The sequence below is a fragment of the Zootoca vivipara genome, chromosome 10 (assembly GCF_963506605.1).
Source record: "Zootoca vivipara chromosome 10, rZooViv1.1, whole genome shotgun sequence".
Taxonomy (NCBI): Eukaryota; Metazoa; Chordata; class Lepidosauria; order Squamata; family Lacertidae; genus Zootoca; species Zootoca vivipara.
The window spans coordinates 65,479,660-65,493,982 of NC_083285.1; the positions used below are offsets into that span (position 1 = coordinate 65,479,660).

The 14,323-nt window shown below is 49.2% G+C and overlaps 1 protein-coding gene across 1 annotated transcript in view; it reads right to left on the bottom strand.

The window, feature by feature from the left end:
• Positions 1–398: 398 nt before the first annotated feature.
• PLXNA4 (plexin A4) overlaps positions 399–14,323 on the bottom strand; it is a 584,028-nt gene continuing 570,103 nt past the window's right edge. Inside the window, exons 31-32 of the mRNA XM_060279222.1 lie at positions 4,094–4,244; positions 399–2,140 (exon numbers count right to left, since the gene is read on the bottom strand). Coding sequence (XP_060135205.1) covers positions 2,045–2,140; positions 4,094–4,244 — 247 coding nt within the window. The 3' untranslated portion in view covers positions 399–2,044. The remainder of the gene's footprint in view (positions 2,141–4,093; positions 4,245–14,323) is intronic.

Consider the following 14,323-nt stretch of genomic DNA (forward strand, 5'->3'; position numbering starts at 1 on the left):
AAACCCAGTGAGCAGCAGGTGAGGGGAAAGGCAGACTCTCTCTTTCTGAGACCCCAGAGAACTGCTGCAGATCAGGGTAAACAGCATGGGGATAAACGGTCTGACCTGCTATGAGGCAGCTCTCCATGTCACTGTGACACAGGTGGCTTCTGCTTATATTTTGCTCACCTCTTATTCCAGGCAAAACGAATTTGTGTCAGTGCCAAAATGGAAATTCATTCAGATCGAAAACTCAAACACTGTTGAGTTTAACAATAGATGCCAATTCTGATGGGATGCAAATTTCATCAATGAAACTGGGGTTTCTTTTTCTACTCTCCAAAGAGCACTGGAGAAAGACTCAAAATTGAGGCTAAATATGTGTCGTGATGACTCAGCACAGACTTAAAGAAAGCTGAAGCCCATTTATTTTATTTATTTAATAATTTATTTATTTCAATGGTCTCCAGTACAGTGGATCGGATCCACCAAGCTTCGGCAGGCAGATGCCAACGCCAGAAGTGTGCGTTTTGATCCTGTACTTTGGAAATGTGTGAGGGGCTGCGTTTAAGTGTGCAAAAAGCTCTGGACCAGAACTTAGTTCCTGCTTTCCAAATTGGGGACATGGCCCAGTCAGGAGGGAAGCCTTTGAGTCTCATTGATTTCAACGTGACAGCATGGCCGAATTCCGCCATTAAAATAAATGCAATGCAACGTTGCTTTGCTCTGGTTGGAATGTGTTTACACGAACACATGAATGCATCTAACCAAAGAAGAAGAAGCCGAATCAATCCAGTTCCAGTTGCAATTTTGCGGGCAAAAGCATTGCACAGGCTACACTGCCCCAGCCAATCATAAACACTCCCTCCTGTTTTTGAACATCCATTAGGTCTGTTGCTACCACTAAAGAAAGAAGAAGTGGGCTTAGGAGGGGCCCTCTTTTCTTACCCAACCCTACCCCAATCCTGGGATGCAGCCTCTTGTCATCTCCATAATGCTGGTACTTGTCTCTGGGTTTAACTCTGTGCTGTGTCTAGATCAAAGGCTTCTTGTTATTATTATTTTTTGTGCTCTATTGTTTGGGATGGTTAGCCGGAAAGATACAGAAAGTTTGCAGTCTGGGATGGTACAAAAAAAGCGAGGGAGGCGACTGCTCCCGGTTGCAACGGCGAGAGTGCCTCACTGCACAACGTGAAGCCGCGCTGGTTTAGGAAGGGATATAAATGCCCCCACTGAGATGCAAAATCTAAAGCAAAAAGAGAAGAGACAGGTAGAGTTTCAGGTAAAGAAAGGTGTGTGCTTGTATGTGGCTGCCTTTTAGTTTCACAGTCAGTGGGGCACAGGTTGAAAATGAGGATGGCCCATAAAAACAAAAGTAGATGAATGTATGAAAATTGTGGAGCGGGGAATAGGCGGTTTTCCTTCCTTCTCCACCCAATCCCAGAAGAGCAGCTGACAACACGGTTAGCTCACAGGGCACACGGGACCCCTCTGCCATGCCAGTCCCAAGGACGGGGGGTAAAAGTCACTAGGGTCCTCCCCTGTAGGATGAAGACTGGGGAGCTGGGTGGGAGGACAAAAACAAGTTCGTTCCCACTCTGTCGGGGTCTCCAGAGGCAAGAGAGCGAAAGTCCTGCCTTGGCGCAGCTTCCAAGTAACACTGAGTTTATTTTCCTGCTCCACGGTTCCGAGCCCGCAGGGAGCCAGTAAAAGCAGCATCGACAGAGGCGAACCAGGGCGGTCCACTCTGTTTGTTAACGGATGATATGACGATATGCTCCGGGGAGAAGGCAGAAGGGGACGAGGGAGCTCCACCTGTGTGGTCTCCGCACTAGGGATCCCTCCGCAGAGACGTCCCTTAAGTCCTTGAGGCCTAGTTGCTTGGCGTCCATAGGTTTGGCGGGCGAGCCTTAGAGGAGTCGAGAGCTGTTTCAGGTGACTCCGCTCGACGGCCAATCAGAAACTTGCACTTGGTAAAGAGGATGTTCTTGACTGAGGCACGGCTTGGTTTTGTTTGTATGTTTGTTTCAAATCCCTCCCAGGGAGTCCCCTGGTAGGGCAGTTTTCAGCTGTCTATGCTCATGAGGGTTATAACTTGTTCAAGTTTGTAGGCCAGCTTTTGCTTCCCGGCCTGGTCATCTTGATCAAGGGCTCCAAGGATCTGTGGAAGAGGGAAGAGAGGCAGAAGAGAGACGTGTTAATGGTTGAAGCTGGTCATGCCGAACGAAATTAGCAACCCTCCACCTCTGAAGCAGGAGAACAATAAAGCCTGAGTTGAGCAGGGGCATTGTTATAACACAGGGGTTGGTAACCTGTTGACTCCAGGTGTGGTTGGACTCCAACTCCCATCATGCCCAGCAGCATGGCCAAGTGGTGCCAACTTGGGCCCCAGAATGTGGGTTCCCAGTGTGGCGTCGTGGAGCGGGGCACATGCAGGCTCTGGTGCCGCAGAGGCGACTGGGTCGGGGCCTGTGCCCCAGCTGCGGGGCCTTTGTTGGGGCCCGCTGCAGCCACAGAAGTACAAATTTGCATTTTCCCCACCATGTTAAAAAGCATTTTTGCAGAACAGATGCTGCTGTTTCTAGCCAAGGAACTCCGCAGAGCACTGAAGTCTCCCCCCTGCCCGTCCATCTATTGGAAATCTTACTCAGCAACATTCCTGACTTCTGAGGTTTCAAGAGGTGAGGAAATCTTTGGAGACAGAAAGGTTAAAATTTTGCTTTAAACGACAATGAAAAGCTGAGATTCTCAGGAAGTTGGATTCTGCAGCCAGTACCACGCTCCATGTTAAATTTCTCTGTGCTTATGGGGAACAGCAGCAAACACACACAGCGTTGCTTGAAATGCCACATTAAATGGCCAATATCCTTAAAAATGTCCTGGAAAAAATGGGACATCCTGCCCCCCCCCGTGAGAGGCCATTCTGGGGGCTATGATCTTGTGCAATTTTGCGCTGAGATCTTGCCTTGAAAAAGCGCTTTTTCGGGGCCAAGATCTTGCACGTTGCCCCCAAACGCTCATATTTGGGGCTCCGTAATCTTGCATGGGTCATGAGACTCACACGGGAGCATGACCAGGCAGGCTCTCATCCCAGTTTGGGGACTTGTTGGAGGGTGTGAATGGCCACAGAGCCAGGCCTCTCCCTACCCCAATTCAGGGATGGAGAACCTGCAGGCATCCAGATGTTGTGGGTCTTCAGCTGCCATCGGCCCCAGCCAGCATGACCAATGGGCGGGGATGGTGGGAGCTGCCATTTGACAAGATCTGGAGTGCCACAGGTTCCCCACTGCTGCAATAACTTAATGGTCCGCTGTCAGACATGGGAGTTTTAGGCATATACATTATTCACAGTAGATGTGGCATGGAATAAAATGTGTCCTGGAGAGCTGAGACTGCTGGCCTTTCAACCCACAAGCCATGGGGCACTGTGAAAAATCCAGAGGCATGGCAAGTTGAATTCAGTTCATGTTTAAAGCTGAATTTGTCGGAATTGTACCTTCTGCGGACTGGAATACAGTGGTACCTCAGGTTATAGACGCTTCAGGTTGCAGACTCCACTAACCCGGAAGTAGTACCTCGCGTTAAGAACTTTGCTTCAGGATAAGAACAGAAATCACACAGCGGCGGCAGCGGGAGGCCCCATTAGCTAAAGTGGTACCTCAGGTTAAGAACAGTTTCAGGTTAAGAACGGACCTCCGGAACAAATTAAGTTCTTAACCCAAGGTACCACTGTACACCCAGCCTTCAGAATTCACACTTATCCGAATTCTGTAATGCAGTTTCCCAACCTGACAATGTTTACAGAGGTGCATATATTGGGAGGAAAATGTGCATAAGAATGAAAACATTAGTGAACATTATAAACAACAATATGTTAGCAGAAACGGTTTGCAAAAATGTGAATGCTGTTCAAAACTGCACACCGAAAGTTGCTTATTAGCGGGGAAAAGCACATAAAAATGCTAGAAGAATTTTCAAGAGGAATTTTTAAAAAAATTTAAAAAGGAAAAATGTAAAAAATTAGTAAAAATTAGAACCAAAATCGACAGATCCTTCCGCCCCTCGTAGCAGCTGTGATCTGGTGTTTCTCCTCCCTGCCCCCAGCCCATCTCACCTCTTCATTGTACTTGCCCACGTAGGAGTAGATCTCTGAGAGGGAGCTCATTGTGTTGAATTCATTCATGTGCATGCGGGATTGCTCAGCCAGGTAGGCGTTCATGTCCTGGTCGCTGATAGCTGGCATCTTGCCGATATCTGAGTAGTACCTGGTGAGGATCAGAGAGGCCGTTTAAGTGTTGTGCTGGAGTGAGTTCTACCAACAAGCCAATTCCAATTGGCAAGAACTAGAGACGGGGCCTTCTTAGTGCTGGCCCCATGACCGTGGAATTCATTCCCAGGGGAAATCTGCCAAACCCCCTTTTCAGGTGCGCTCTGCAGACCTCTTGTTTTGAAAATGCTTTTTTAAAAAACCTTGCTTTAGTGAACGATTGGTTTCAGTGGCTGCCACTACAGGGGAATTGCTTACTATACTTGGTTCTCGAATATAATCTGTTCTGGAAGTCCGTTCGACTCCCAAAACTGTTAGAAAACCGAGGCACGGCTTCCTATTGGTTTCAGGAGCTTCCTGCACTCGAACAGAAGCCACATTGGACGTTCGGCTTCCAAAAAACGTTTGAAAACCGGAACACCTACTTTTGGATTTTCGGCATTCGTGAGTGAAAACGTATGAGTACCAAGGCGTTTGAGAACCAAGGTAAGACTGTACTGAGTTTGCATTCCGTTTTAACTGCACGTATGTCAACCAAATTCCACTGCTATAGTGCCGGTTCAGTATTTCAAGTCGCTTTGCAAAGGCTTGTTGTTTTGAAACGTAGTTGTGAATTCTAAAAATATTAATAAATGAAAATAAAGGACAGATGTACATACTGCAGACTCTGCTACACTGTGACCTGGTAATTTTGAGACTGAGGTGAGTGGTGGGGGCAGAACTCTGAAAGCAAGCAATCCAGCCATCCTTCCGCAATTGCATTTCCAGGGCCGTATTAAGCATATCTGGCGCCCTGGCGCTGTGGTGCGAATATCCCTCCGGCGCACCCCCCCCCCAGCTCCACACCTCATTTAAGCTAATAGACCACCCACCACTGCCAACTGGACTTCAGACTCCAGCAATGCGGGTTCTCCTTCCTGGAGAGCACGTGTTGCGGTGGGGGCCAGCAAACTACCCCCTTTGCAGCTGGGGCAGGATTGTTTGGATTACCGCTGTGGTGATTGGACCACAGGTTGTTGCTGGGGTAAAAGACATGTTGCCATTATTTGATTGACAGGCCTGGGGTATAAATAGGCAAGCACTTGTTCAGATCCCCCTCTTTGTCTGCGCACTTCGGATCTCTCTCCCTCCCTCCCTATTTTTAGGCTTCTGTGTTGACCTTGCTGTGCCTGTCATGGGATTGTCCGCATTGATGCGGGGGCCCAGTAGGAATTTTTGCATTTGGCTGACTGGCTGGTGCCATTTGGTTTTTGCCTGCTGCATAGCAAATTGTCACAACTTGTAAGGTTGGCGGTTAGGCATTGGTTAGTTTGTTGGTAATGGAGTGGTCTTGTTGACTGTGGCTACCCCTCCAGTTGGTAAGGAATCCAGGGTCTTGCAAGGGCCCCTGGGAGCCTGAGGGGAGAGGGGAGGGTCAGACACACCCGACCCCCTGTCTCTCCCCAGAGGGTTTTCCTCTGACTGACTTAAATGTCAGTTCTGTCCATAGGGGACAGTTGGTGGAACCAATGCCTACTCAACCACTCACATATTTTGTATTTTAATAACGTTGTGGCCAAATTCATGCCAAAACCCCAAACAAAATTCAGTTATTTGAGGGGGTGGTCAGGGGACCTCAACAGGCAATTAACACCAGGGCCTCTGAATCTGAAAACGCCACCATCCAGATCTAGGGCTCAGAAATGGTTTCTTAGAGCCCAAGCTGGGCCTGCCACAGTCCCATATGCAGTGCAAAATGTTTGCGTACGGCAAGAGGCTGTCACTTTAAGGCGGTTGCTATTTTGGATGCCCTCCCTCCCTCCCTCCGTCCCCTCCACCCCCACCCCCAAAGTATGGCAGGCCTTCGAGGACAAGATTTGCGGAAGGTAATCAGTCACTGTCACCGGCAGCTGTGCTCCGCTGTCAACTGGTTAATTAGGCTGCGTCATTTACATTTTTAATTTCTTCAATTTGACATTTCGTGCGCATGCACACACACACACCCCACACACAGTGGTGCGCGCACACACATGCCCGGAAAAGGCCCCTAACGCCAGCGCCGCCGCGATTTTGTAATTAGGGGAAACGGAGAAGGAGAAGGAGCCAAAATAGCTGACAGGTGCCTCGCCGATGGCGCCGCAGCCACCTGCTGAGTTCAGCAACCAAATCTCCTGGGGCAGAAGAGGGAAGGAAAGCGGGTGCCAGCATTGCAGAGAGCGGGGGTGCAGGCAAGGCAAGGGAGACCTCTTTAATCTGGGCTGCCGCAGGAAAGGGAAGATGGAGCTGGAGGGAGAGGGAAACCAAGTTCTGGGGGACCGACTGGAGTTAAGAACAGCAGTGGCTGGTGTGGTTAAGAGTGTCCTATATGGGACAGGCTTCCTCAATCTCAGCCCTCCAGGTGTTTTGAGACTACAATTCCCATCATCCCTGACACTGGTTCTGTTAGCTAGGGATCATGGGAGTTGTAGGCCAAAACATATGGAGGGCCGAGGCTGGGGAAGCCTGTACTAGGACCTGGGAGAGGCCAGGGTTCAGATAATCCCCACTCAGCCGAGAAGCTCATTAGGTAATCTTGGGAGATAAGAAGAAGAAGAAGAAGAAGAAGAAGAAGAAGAAGAAGAAGAAGAAGAAGAAGAAGAAGAAGAAGAAGAAGAAGAAGAAGAAGAAGAAGAAGAAGAAGAAGAAGAAGAGGAGGAGGAGGAGGAGGAGGAGGAGGAGGAGGAGGAGGAGGAGGAGGAGGAGGAGGAGTAGTTTGGATTTGATATCCTGCTTTATCACTACCCGAAGGAGTCTCAAAGCGGCTAGCATTCTCCTTTCCCTTCCTCCTCCACAACAAACACTCTGTGAGGTGAGTAAGGCTGAGAGACTTCAAAGAAGTGTGACTAGCCCAGCAGCTGCATGTGGAGGAGCGGAGATGTGAACCCGGTTCCCCAGATTACGAGTCTAGTGCTCTTAACCATTACACCACACTCGCCCTCACCCTAACCTATCTCACAGGTTCAGATAGGTAGCTGTGTTGGTCTGACGCATTTGAAATATGTAAAAAAATAGTCCAGTAGCACCTTAGAGACCAACTAAGTTAGTTCTTGGTATAAGCTTATACCAAGAACAAACTTAGTTGGTCTCAGACATCACCTTGCCAACAAAGGTCCGTATAGTTAAAGCTATGGTTTTCCCAGTAGTGATGTATGGAAGTGAGAGCTGGACCATAAAGAAGGCTGATCGCCGAAGGATTGATGCTTTTGAATTATGGTGCTGGAGGAGACTCTTGAGAGTCCCATGGACTGCAAGAAGATCAGACCTATCCATTCTGAAAGAAATCAGCCCTGAGTGCTCACTGGAAGGACAGATCCTGAAGCTGAGGCTCCAGTACTTTGGCCACCTCATGAGAAGAGAAGACTCCCTGGAAAAGGCCCTGATGTTGGGAAAGATGGAGGGCACAAGGAGAAGGGGATGACAGAGGACGAGGTGGTTGGACAGTGTTCTCGAAGCTACGAACATGAGTTTGACCAAACTGCGGGAGGAAGTGCAAGACAGGAGTGCCTGGCTTGCTCTGGTCCATGGGGTCACAAAGAGTCAGACACGACTAAACGACTAAACAACAACAACAACAACAACAAGGTGCTACTGGACATTTATTATTATTTTTATATATATTTCTATCTCACAGGGTGCTGTTCTGGGGGTTAAATGGGTGTGTGTGTGGACTGTGTATGCCGCCTTGAGCCTCTGGGAAGGAATGAAGCAAATGACAAGGCGGCTGGCCCATCCATGAAGGAGACTGTTGAGAGATCGTGCCATAAAGCAGAAGCTGCATGTTCCTTGAATGTAGCTGAGACCTGGACACGGAGGCTGAAGGAACACCAAATAGTTCCCTGCATCTTCACTTCTTGTGGTGAGGGAACCATCGGAAGGCCCTCAGAGCTGGACTTAAGTGACTGTGCCGAACAATGGGGGTAGAGATGCTCCTTCAGGTAAGTAAAAAGGTAAAGGACCCAGGACGGTTAAGTCCAGTCAAAGGCTACTATGGGGTTGTGGCGCTCATCTCGGTCATTTCAGGCCAAGGGAGCCGGCGTTTGTCCACAGACAGCTTTCCGGGTCATGTGGCCAGCAGGACTAAACTGCTTCTGGCGCAATGCAACACTGTGACACAAACCAGATCGCATGGAAATGCCATTTACCTTCCCGCCACAGTGGTGCCTATTTATCTACTTGCACTGGCATGCTTTCAAACGGCTACGTTGGCTGGAGCTGGGACAGAGCAACGGGAGCTCACCCTGTCGTGGGGATTTGAACCGCCAACCTTCCAATCAGCAAGCCCAAGAGCCTCGGTGGTTTAGATCACAGCGTCACCCGTGCTCCTTCAGGGTCTACTAATATTATGAGAGAGTGAGGAAAAACGTCTCCCTGTCTACATTTCTCCACACTATGCATGATCTGATACATCCTCCTTACTTGTCATTATTTTTGAAACAAACTAAAAAGTCCCAAATATTTCAACCTTTCTTGGTAGGGGAATTTTTCCAGCCCCTTGATCTGTGCCGATGCTGTGGAATTGGACGATGAATCAAATCCAGCTCTCATCTCCAGCCCTGCCTGCTGGACGTCGTTCCCTCTGACTGGTCATGCCAACAGAGGGCACCATTCGTGTTTGCCTAGTCAGCCCCCAAATTGCCCTGACCCAACTCCATGAGCACTGCTGTCGATGCCCACGGATGCCAACATAGACATTTTGTGTCGGGCAGAGAACCAAAGGGCCTTGTCGAGATCCAGCCCCGCAGGGAGAAATCGTGCACATGCCCAGAACGAATCCCCTCACCGTCGCCCAACAGCTGTGCCCGGCAGTGCCTGAATGACGGCAGCCAAGGAGAAAGAAGCTGAGACCACAGGTGCCAACGAAACAACAGAGCATCCATTTGAGCTCAGTCCCACTTTCCTCTGAGTTTGCTGAAGTTTTCCAGCTGCTCATCAAGCAGACGAGCGGATGAGAATGAACTTAGCGCATGCCGGAAAATGAACCCAAGAGCAGCTGGTGTGTGTGGTTCTAGGCAATGGGGAGATGGATTTATAGTTCCCGAAAGGAGTCTGCAGAAAGGCAGTCACGCTCTTTATAAATATTTCATGTGTGCCCTCCCGCAGAGTTGAAGAGGAGAGCGGGCGCTGGGATTACATTCGGCAAAAAGCAAAAAGAGACAATGACACGCTTTTGCTGGGGGAGAAATGATGGAGCACATGTTGGGGCAGTGGTTCCCAAAGTTGGCAGTACCCACCTCTGGGGTGGGTGCGATTACCTAGGGGGTGTTAGGAGGCAAGGGGTGGCAGGGGGCTGGTTCTGGAGGTGCAAATGGCTAGATTGAGTTCATCAGCTTTGCTGAATTAATTCAGCCAAATAGTTTCAATCAGATTTCGAATAAAAGTGCAATTAATTGTTACGGTTTTTGATTTTGTTGTTTTGTCATCTTCCCTAGTGGGCCATGCAAACTGCTTTTCTGAGTGATGCTTGGGATAGCAAAGCCCTGTTATCTTCATGGTGAAGGAAAAAAGCTGGACTCACATAAGAGGGAGGATTTATATCCCACTTCTGACACCCGCCATCAAGCACTGTAGCTCATCGTGCTAATCATTGGGCTCACCGAGACCTCCATTGCCTTGACCCTCTTTTGCCCCATATTTCCCTTGGCTCCCTCCTCTGGCCCCACCCTTCCCTTCCAGCTGGGTTTCTATCTCCACCCCATCTCCTGACTGCTTCCCCCAGCTCCTGAGGCCTGCCCTATTCTCCCTGCTTACTCTCAATCCAGTCCCACGCTAATCCCAGAAAACCAGCCACGTTCTGGAGGGGAAGGGGAGGGCACAATGCGCCAAATGCTCTCTCGTGGGGTCAGCGAACCTGAGGTTAATCCGAGGTGCAATGATTACTCATTGATTATGGTTAATTGCTGACCTGTCAAGTGATCATGTGTCAGGGACTGACTGGATGCGGAGGAGGGAAGGTTTGGACCCAGGGTATTGTTGGTGGGACCCCGGGGAGAGATTGGAGGGAGAAGACTGGGAAGAGGGGATGGCTGCTGAAAGGGCAACAGGGTTTAGTGAGCAGGAAGAGCCTGTGGCAGAGAGCAGTACAGACTCTGAGGCTGAAGCGGGTGTGTGGGTGTGTCAAGGAACTGCTGAATAATCCATGAAGTCTCCCTCCCCCCCTAGTCTCTGTGAACTTGCAGAGTAATGAGTAGAGCAGAACAGAAGTCAGAGGTGCACAGGCACAGTTTGAGACTGCTTCGGAAAAATCTGGGAGAAGAGGAGCCTTAGGGGAATGACAAACCTAGACAGCATCTTAAAAAGCAGAGACATCACCTTGCCGACAAAGGTCCGTATAGTTAAAGCTATGGTTTTCCCAGTAGTGATGTATGGAAGTGAGAGCTGGACCATAAAGAAGGCTGATCGCCGAAGAATTGATGCTTTTGAATTGTGGTGCTGGAGGAGACTCTTGAGAGTCCCATGGACTGCAAGAAGATCAAACCTATCCATTCTTAAGGAAATCAGCCCTGAGTGCTCACTGGAAAGACAGATCGTGAAGCTGAGGCTCCAATACTTTGGCCACCACATGAGAAGAGAAGAATCCTTGGAAAAGACCCTGATGTTGGGAAAGATTGAGGGCACTAGGAGAAGGGGACGTCAGAGGACAAGATGGTTGGACAGTGTTCTCGAAGCTACGAACATGAGTTTGACCAAACTGCGGGAGGCAGTGCAAGACAGGAGTGCCTGGCGTGCTATGGTCCATGGGGTCACGAAGAGGCGGACACGACTAAACGACTAAACAACAACAGGGGGGTTGGAAAGCAGAGAATTTCAGTCCCGGTAATTGCTGCAAAAGGGCAAGATCTACTGGGAAGAGTTACGGAGGCCACTAGGAAGAGATGTATGAATAAAGAGTTAACTTCACTGTCAACAGAGATCTGCTTCCTTTATCACCGAATCCATCCTTGACATCCTGTGCAAAAGAGTAGCGATTCAGAGCCCAGGCTCTGAGCCATTTAAAGGCGCCTGCAGCGAGCCCTTGCAGAGGTGTGCTGCATCTTACGGTAGATGGGAGTCCTGCATTGCAGGGGGTCGGACCAGATGGACCAGTTCTGTGATTCTATGTCAGAGTCTGGCACCCCCCCGTCAGCTTTGCTCCCCGTTCTCGTCGCCTCTTCCCCTGTCACAGCCCAGGTGCTCCTGTGTGGCTGGGTGACAGCCAGACAGAGGCAGCACTTGCGAAGCACTCCAGATATCAGGTCTGAACGCTGTGCGGGACGGAATGACAGTTTAATTTGCAGAGCTATGGCTCTTGGTGCCTGTTCCCTGTCGGAGGAGCGGAGACACCTCTATTACGCCAGACCTGTCACCCATCTGTGGAGAAGGAGGGGCTAGGGAAAGTGCTGGTGGATCTGACAGATCCAGTGCCTGCTTTTGTCTAATTGACTCTCCCTGCTTCTCTCTGGCTCCTGAAGGCCTGGTAAACTGCAGTCAAAGACCTCCAGCAGACCTGGTTGGTGCATGCGCAGTTCTGCACACTTGCGTATAATACCCCAGCATCCTGAAGGAGGCAGCAAACTATCCAAAGGAACCCTTAACTCCACCTCAAACACACACTTCTGCATCTAACCCTCTTTTCTCAAAGGCCTTTTCTCTCTTCCTGGCTGTTTTGACACCTGTCCAGTTTGAGATTTGGATCTGAGTTCAAATCTGTCACAGTAAATCACACAGTCAAAGTTGGAGTTAACTCTTGATTAGCAAGAACACAATCTTCCTGAGTTTCAGGTCTAATGATCACAGCAGCTCATTCCCTGCACGTCTTACTCCACGAAATCAGTCCCCAAGACTAAATGTCCCCACTTCCCCCTGGTCATCTATGCCTCCTCCTCTCCAGGCCTCCTTCCAAGCAATTGAAGACTGCACCTGCCTTTGCTCCTCCCACTTCACGCCTCTCCTGGTGCTGGAAGATAGAGGGGTGCTTGTCCAGTAGGAGCGGGAGACACCCATGACCCTTCACCATCCAGACTCATCTCTGCCCCTTAATCTCCCTCCTCTCCCTCGCCTGATTCAGCTTCTGCCTCTGATTCCCGACTTATCTCTGCCGCAGACTTCCAACTGTTTGTAACATTAGTTTTTTCTATGTTCTTAGCTGTTCTTATTTTTAACTGTAAGCCACCTCGAGTCCCTCTCAGGGGAAAAGGTGGGATATCACCACCACCATCACAATGACTTGGTTAACTGTATCACTGCAATTGCATACAGAGGAAGGGAAAGAGGAAATGCCCTACTTCCTAGAAATGGGGGAAAGCCATTAATGATACCATGAAGTTCTGATGCATTCTAGGAAGCTGTTTTTTTCCAGCAGATATTCCAAGAAGCTATGGGTTAGCAGTGGTGGGACGGGATCGGGGGTGGTGGTGTTGTCTTGCCTTGGTTTACACTCTGTTTCTGCCAGGGGTGCCAACTTGAATAAAATATTTTGGGGGCCCAAGCAAGCCCCGCCCCGCACAACCGATCACGTGATTGTTTCATCACATGTCTGTATTTACATTCCAACACTGTTGGAAGTCATGGGAGCGGATGTTGTTCTTACACTGTTCCGTTCTGTTGTGCTTTCGTATTCCCTTCTCTCCAAGGAAGAAGAGAGGGAGAGCCATGTTTTCCTTTGTCCAGTTTTGCACATAAATAAAGTACCTTAGTACTCACACCTCAAGTCTAGCTCTGCTGTTGTTGACTCTGCTTAGTCAATGTGTGCTCACATCTTCAAGACATGAGTCGTTGGGGAAGAAGATTGGTGGATCTCCTGAGCGGCACACAGAAGAGAATAACGGGCTGGCACATATATAAGTCATTTTGCCAGAACCCTGACAGCATGCATCACCATTTGAATGGGAATGCCCATCAACTTTGTAGGGGCCCAGCCCCCTCAAATATTTTATTTTGGGGGCCAAAGCCCCCACAGCCCCTAGGAGTTGGCTCCTATGCTCTCCACAGTCATTGTAAGACAGGCAAACTAATGCTAGTGTACTGGAAGAAGCAAAGATGACCAGTGTTGAAGCAATGATTCTTCAACATCAACTTTGTTGGACTGGTCATGTTGTGCGGATGCCTTATCATCTTCCAAAGCAACTACTCTATTCTGAACTTAAAAATGGAAAGCGTAATGCTGGTGGTCAACAAAAGAGGTTTAAAGACTCCCTTAAGGCAAATCTTTAAAAAAATGTAGTACGTATAAACACCAACAACTGGGAAACACTGGCCTGCGAGCGCTCCAATTGGAGAAAAAGCCTTTACCAAAGGTGTCATGGGCTTTGAAGATGCTCAGACTTAGGACGAAAGGGAGAAACATACTAAGAGGAAGGCACGCTTGGCAAATCCACACCGTGATCAACTCCCACCCAGAAACCTATGTCCCCACTGTGGGACATATGACGTGTGGATCCAGAATTGGCCTCCACAGTCACTTACGGACTCTCTGTTAAGACCGTGTTCATGGAAGACAATCTTACTCAGCTATGAGTGAACCACCCTAGAAGAATGCCGAAGAAAAAGAAGAAGAAGAAGAAGAAGAAGAAGAAGAAGAAGAAGAAGAAGAAGAAGAAGAAGAAGAAGAAGACAGTCATTTGTCAGTTCGTCAAAAGGCAGAAGAGCACCTGCATTAGTGATCATCTCATTTCAGCTCTGCCGTCTTCTAGGGTGGTTTCACTTTTTGCTGTTGCATGGAGCTCATTATCCTGTGGAATGACTTTACTGTTGCTGCTGGTGCTCGGGATGCCTGCTCATTAATAATCATTTAGCGTATGAAAAGCTTGTAATGAGTCCATGTGTTGCAGGCAGCAGACGCAATTAAGGGGAACGACATAATTATGCAACCACCTCCACCTGCTCAGGTGCGGAGAGGCGCGGACCTTCCTTTGGCACCAGAGGCTCATGGGAGGCATTAGGCCAGAGGGTCTTCCCCTTCCGCCATGATGTAGCACAAAGGTTTGCCAAGGTGGGATTGGGCTTATCCACCAGTTGGCATGCAAGTGGAAAAAGAGGATGAGGGAGGGTGCCAAACTACCCAAGTGGTATTAGCTATTCCAA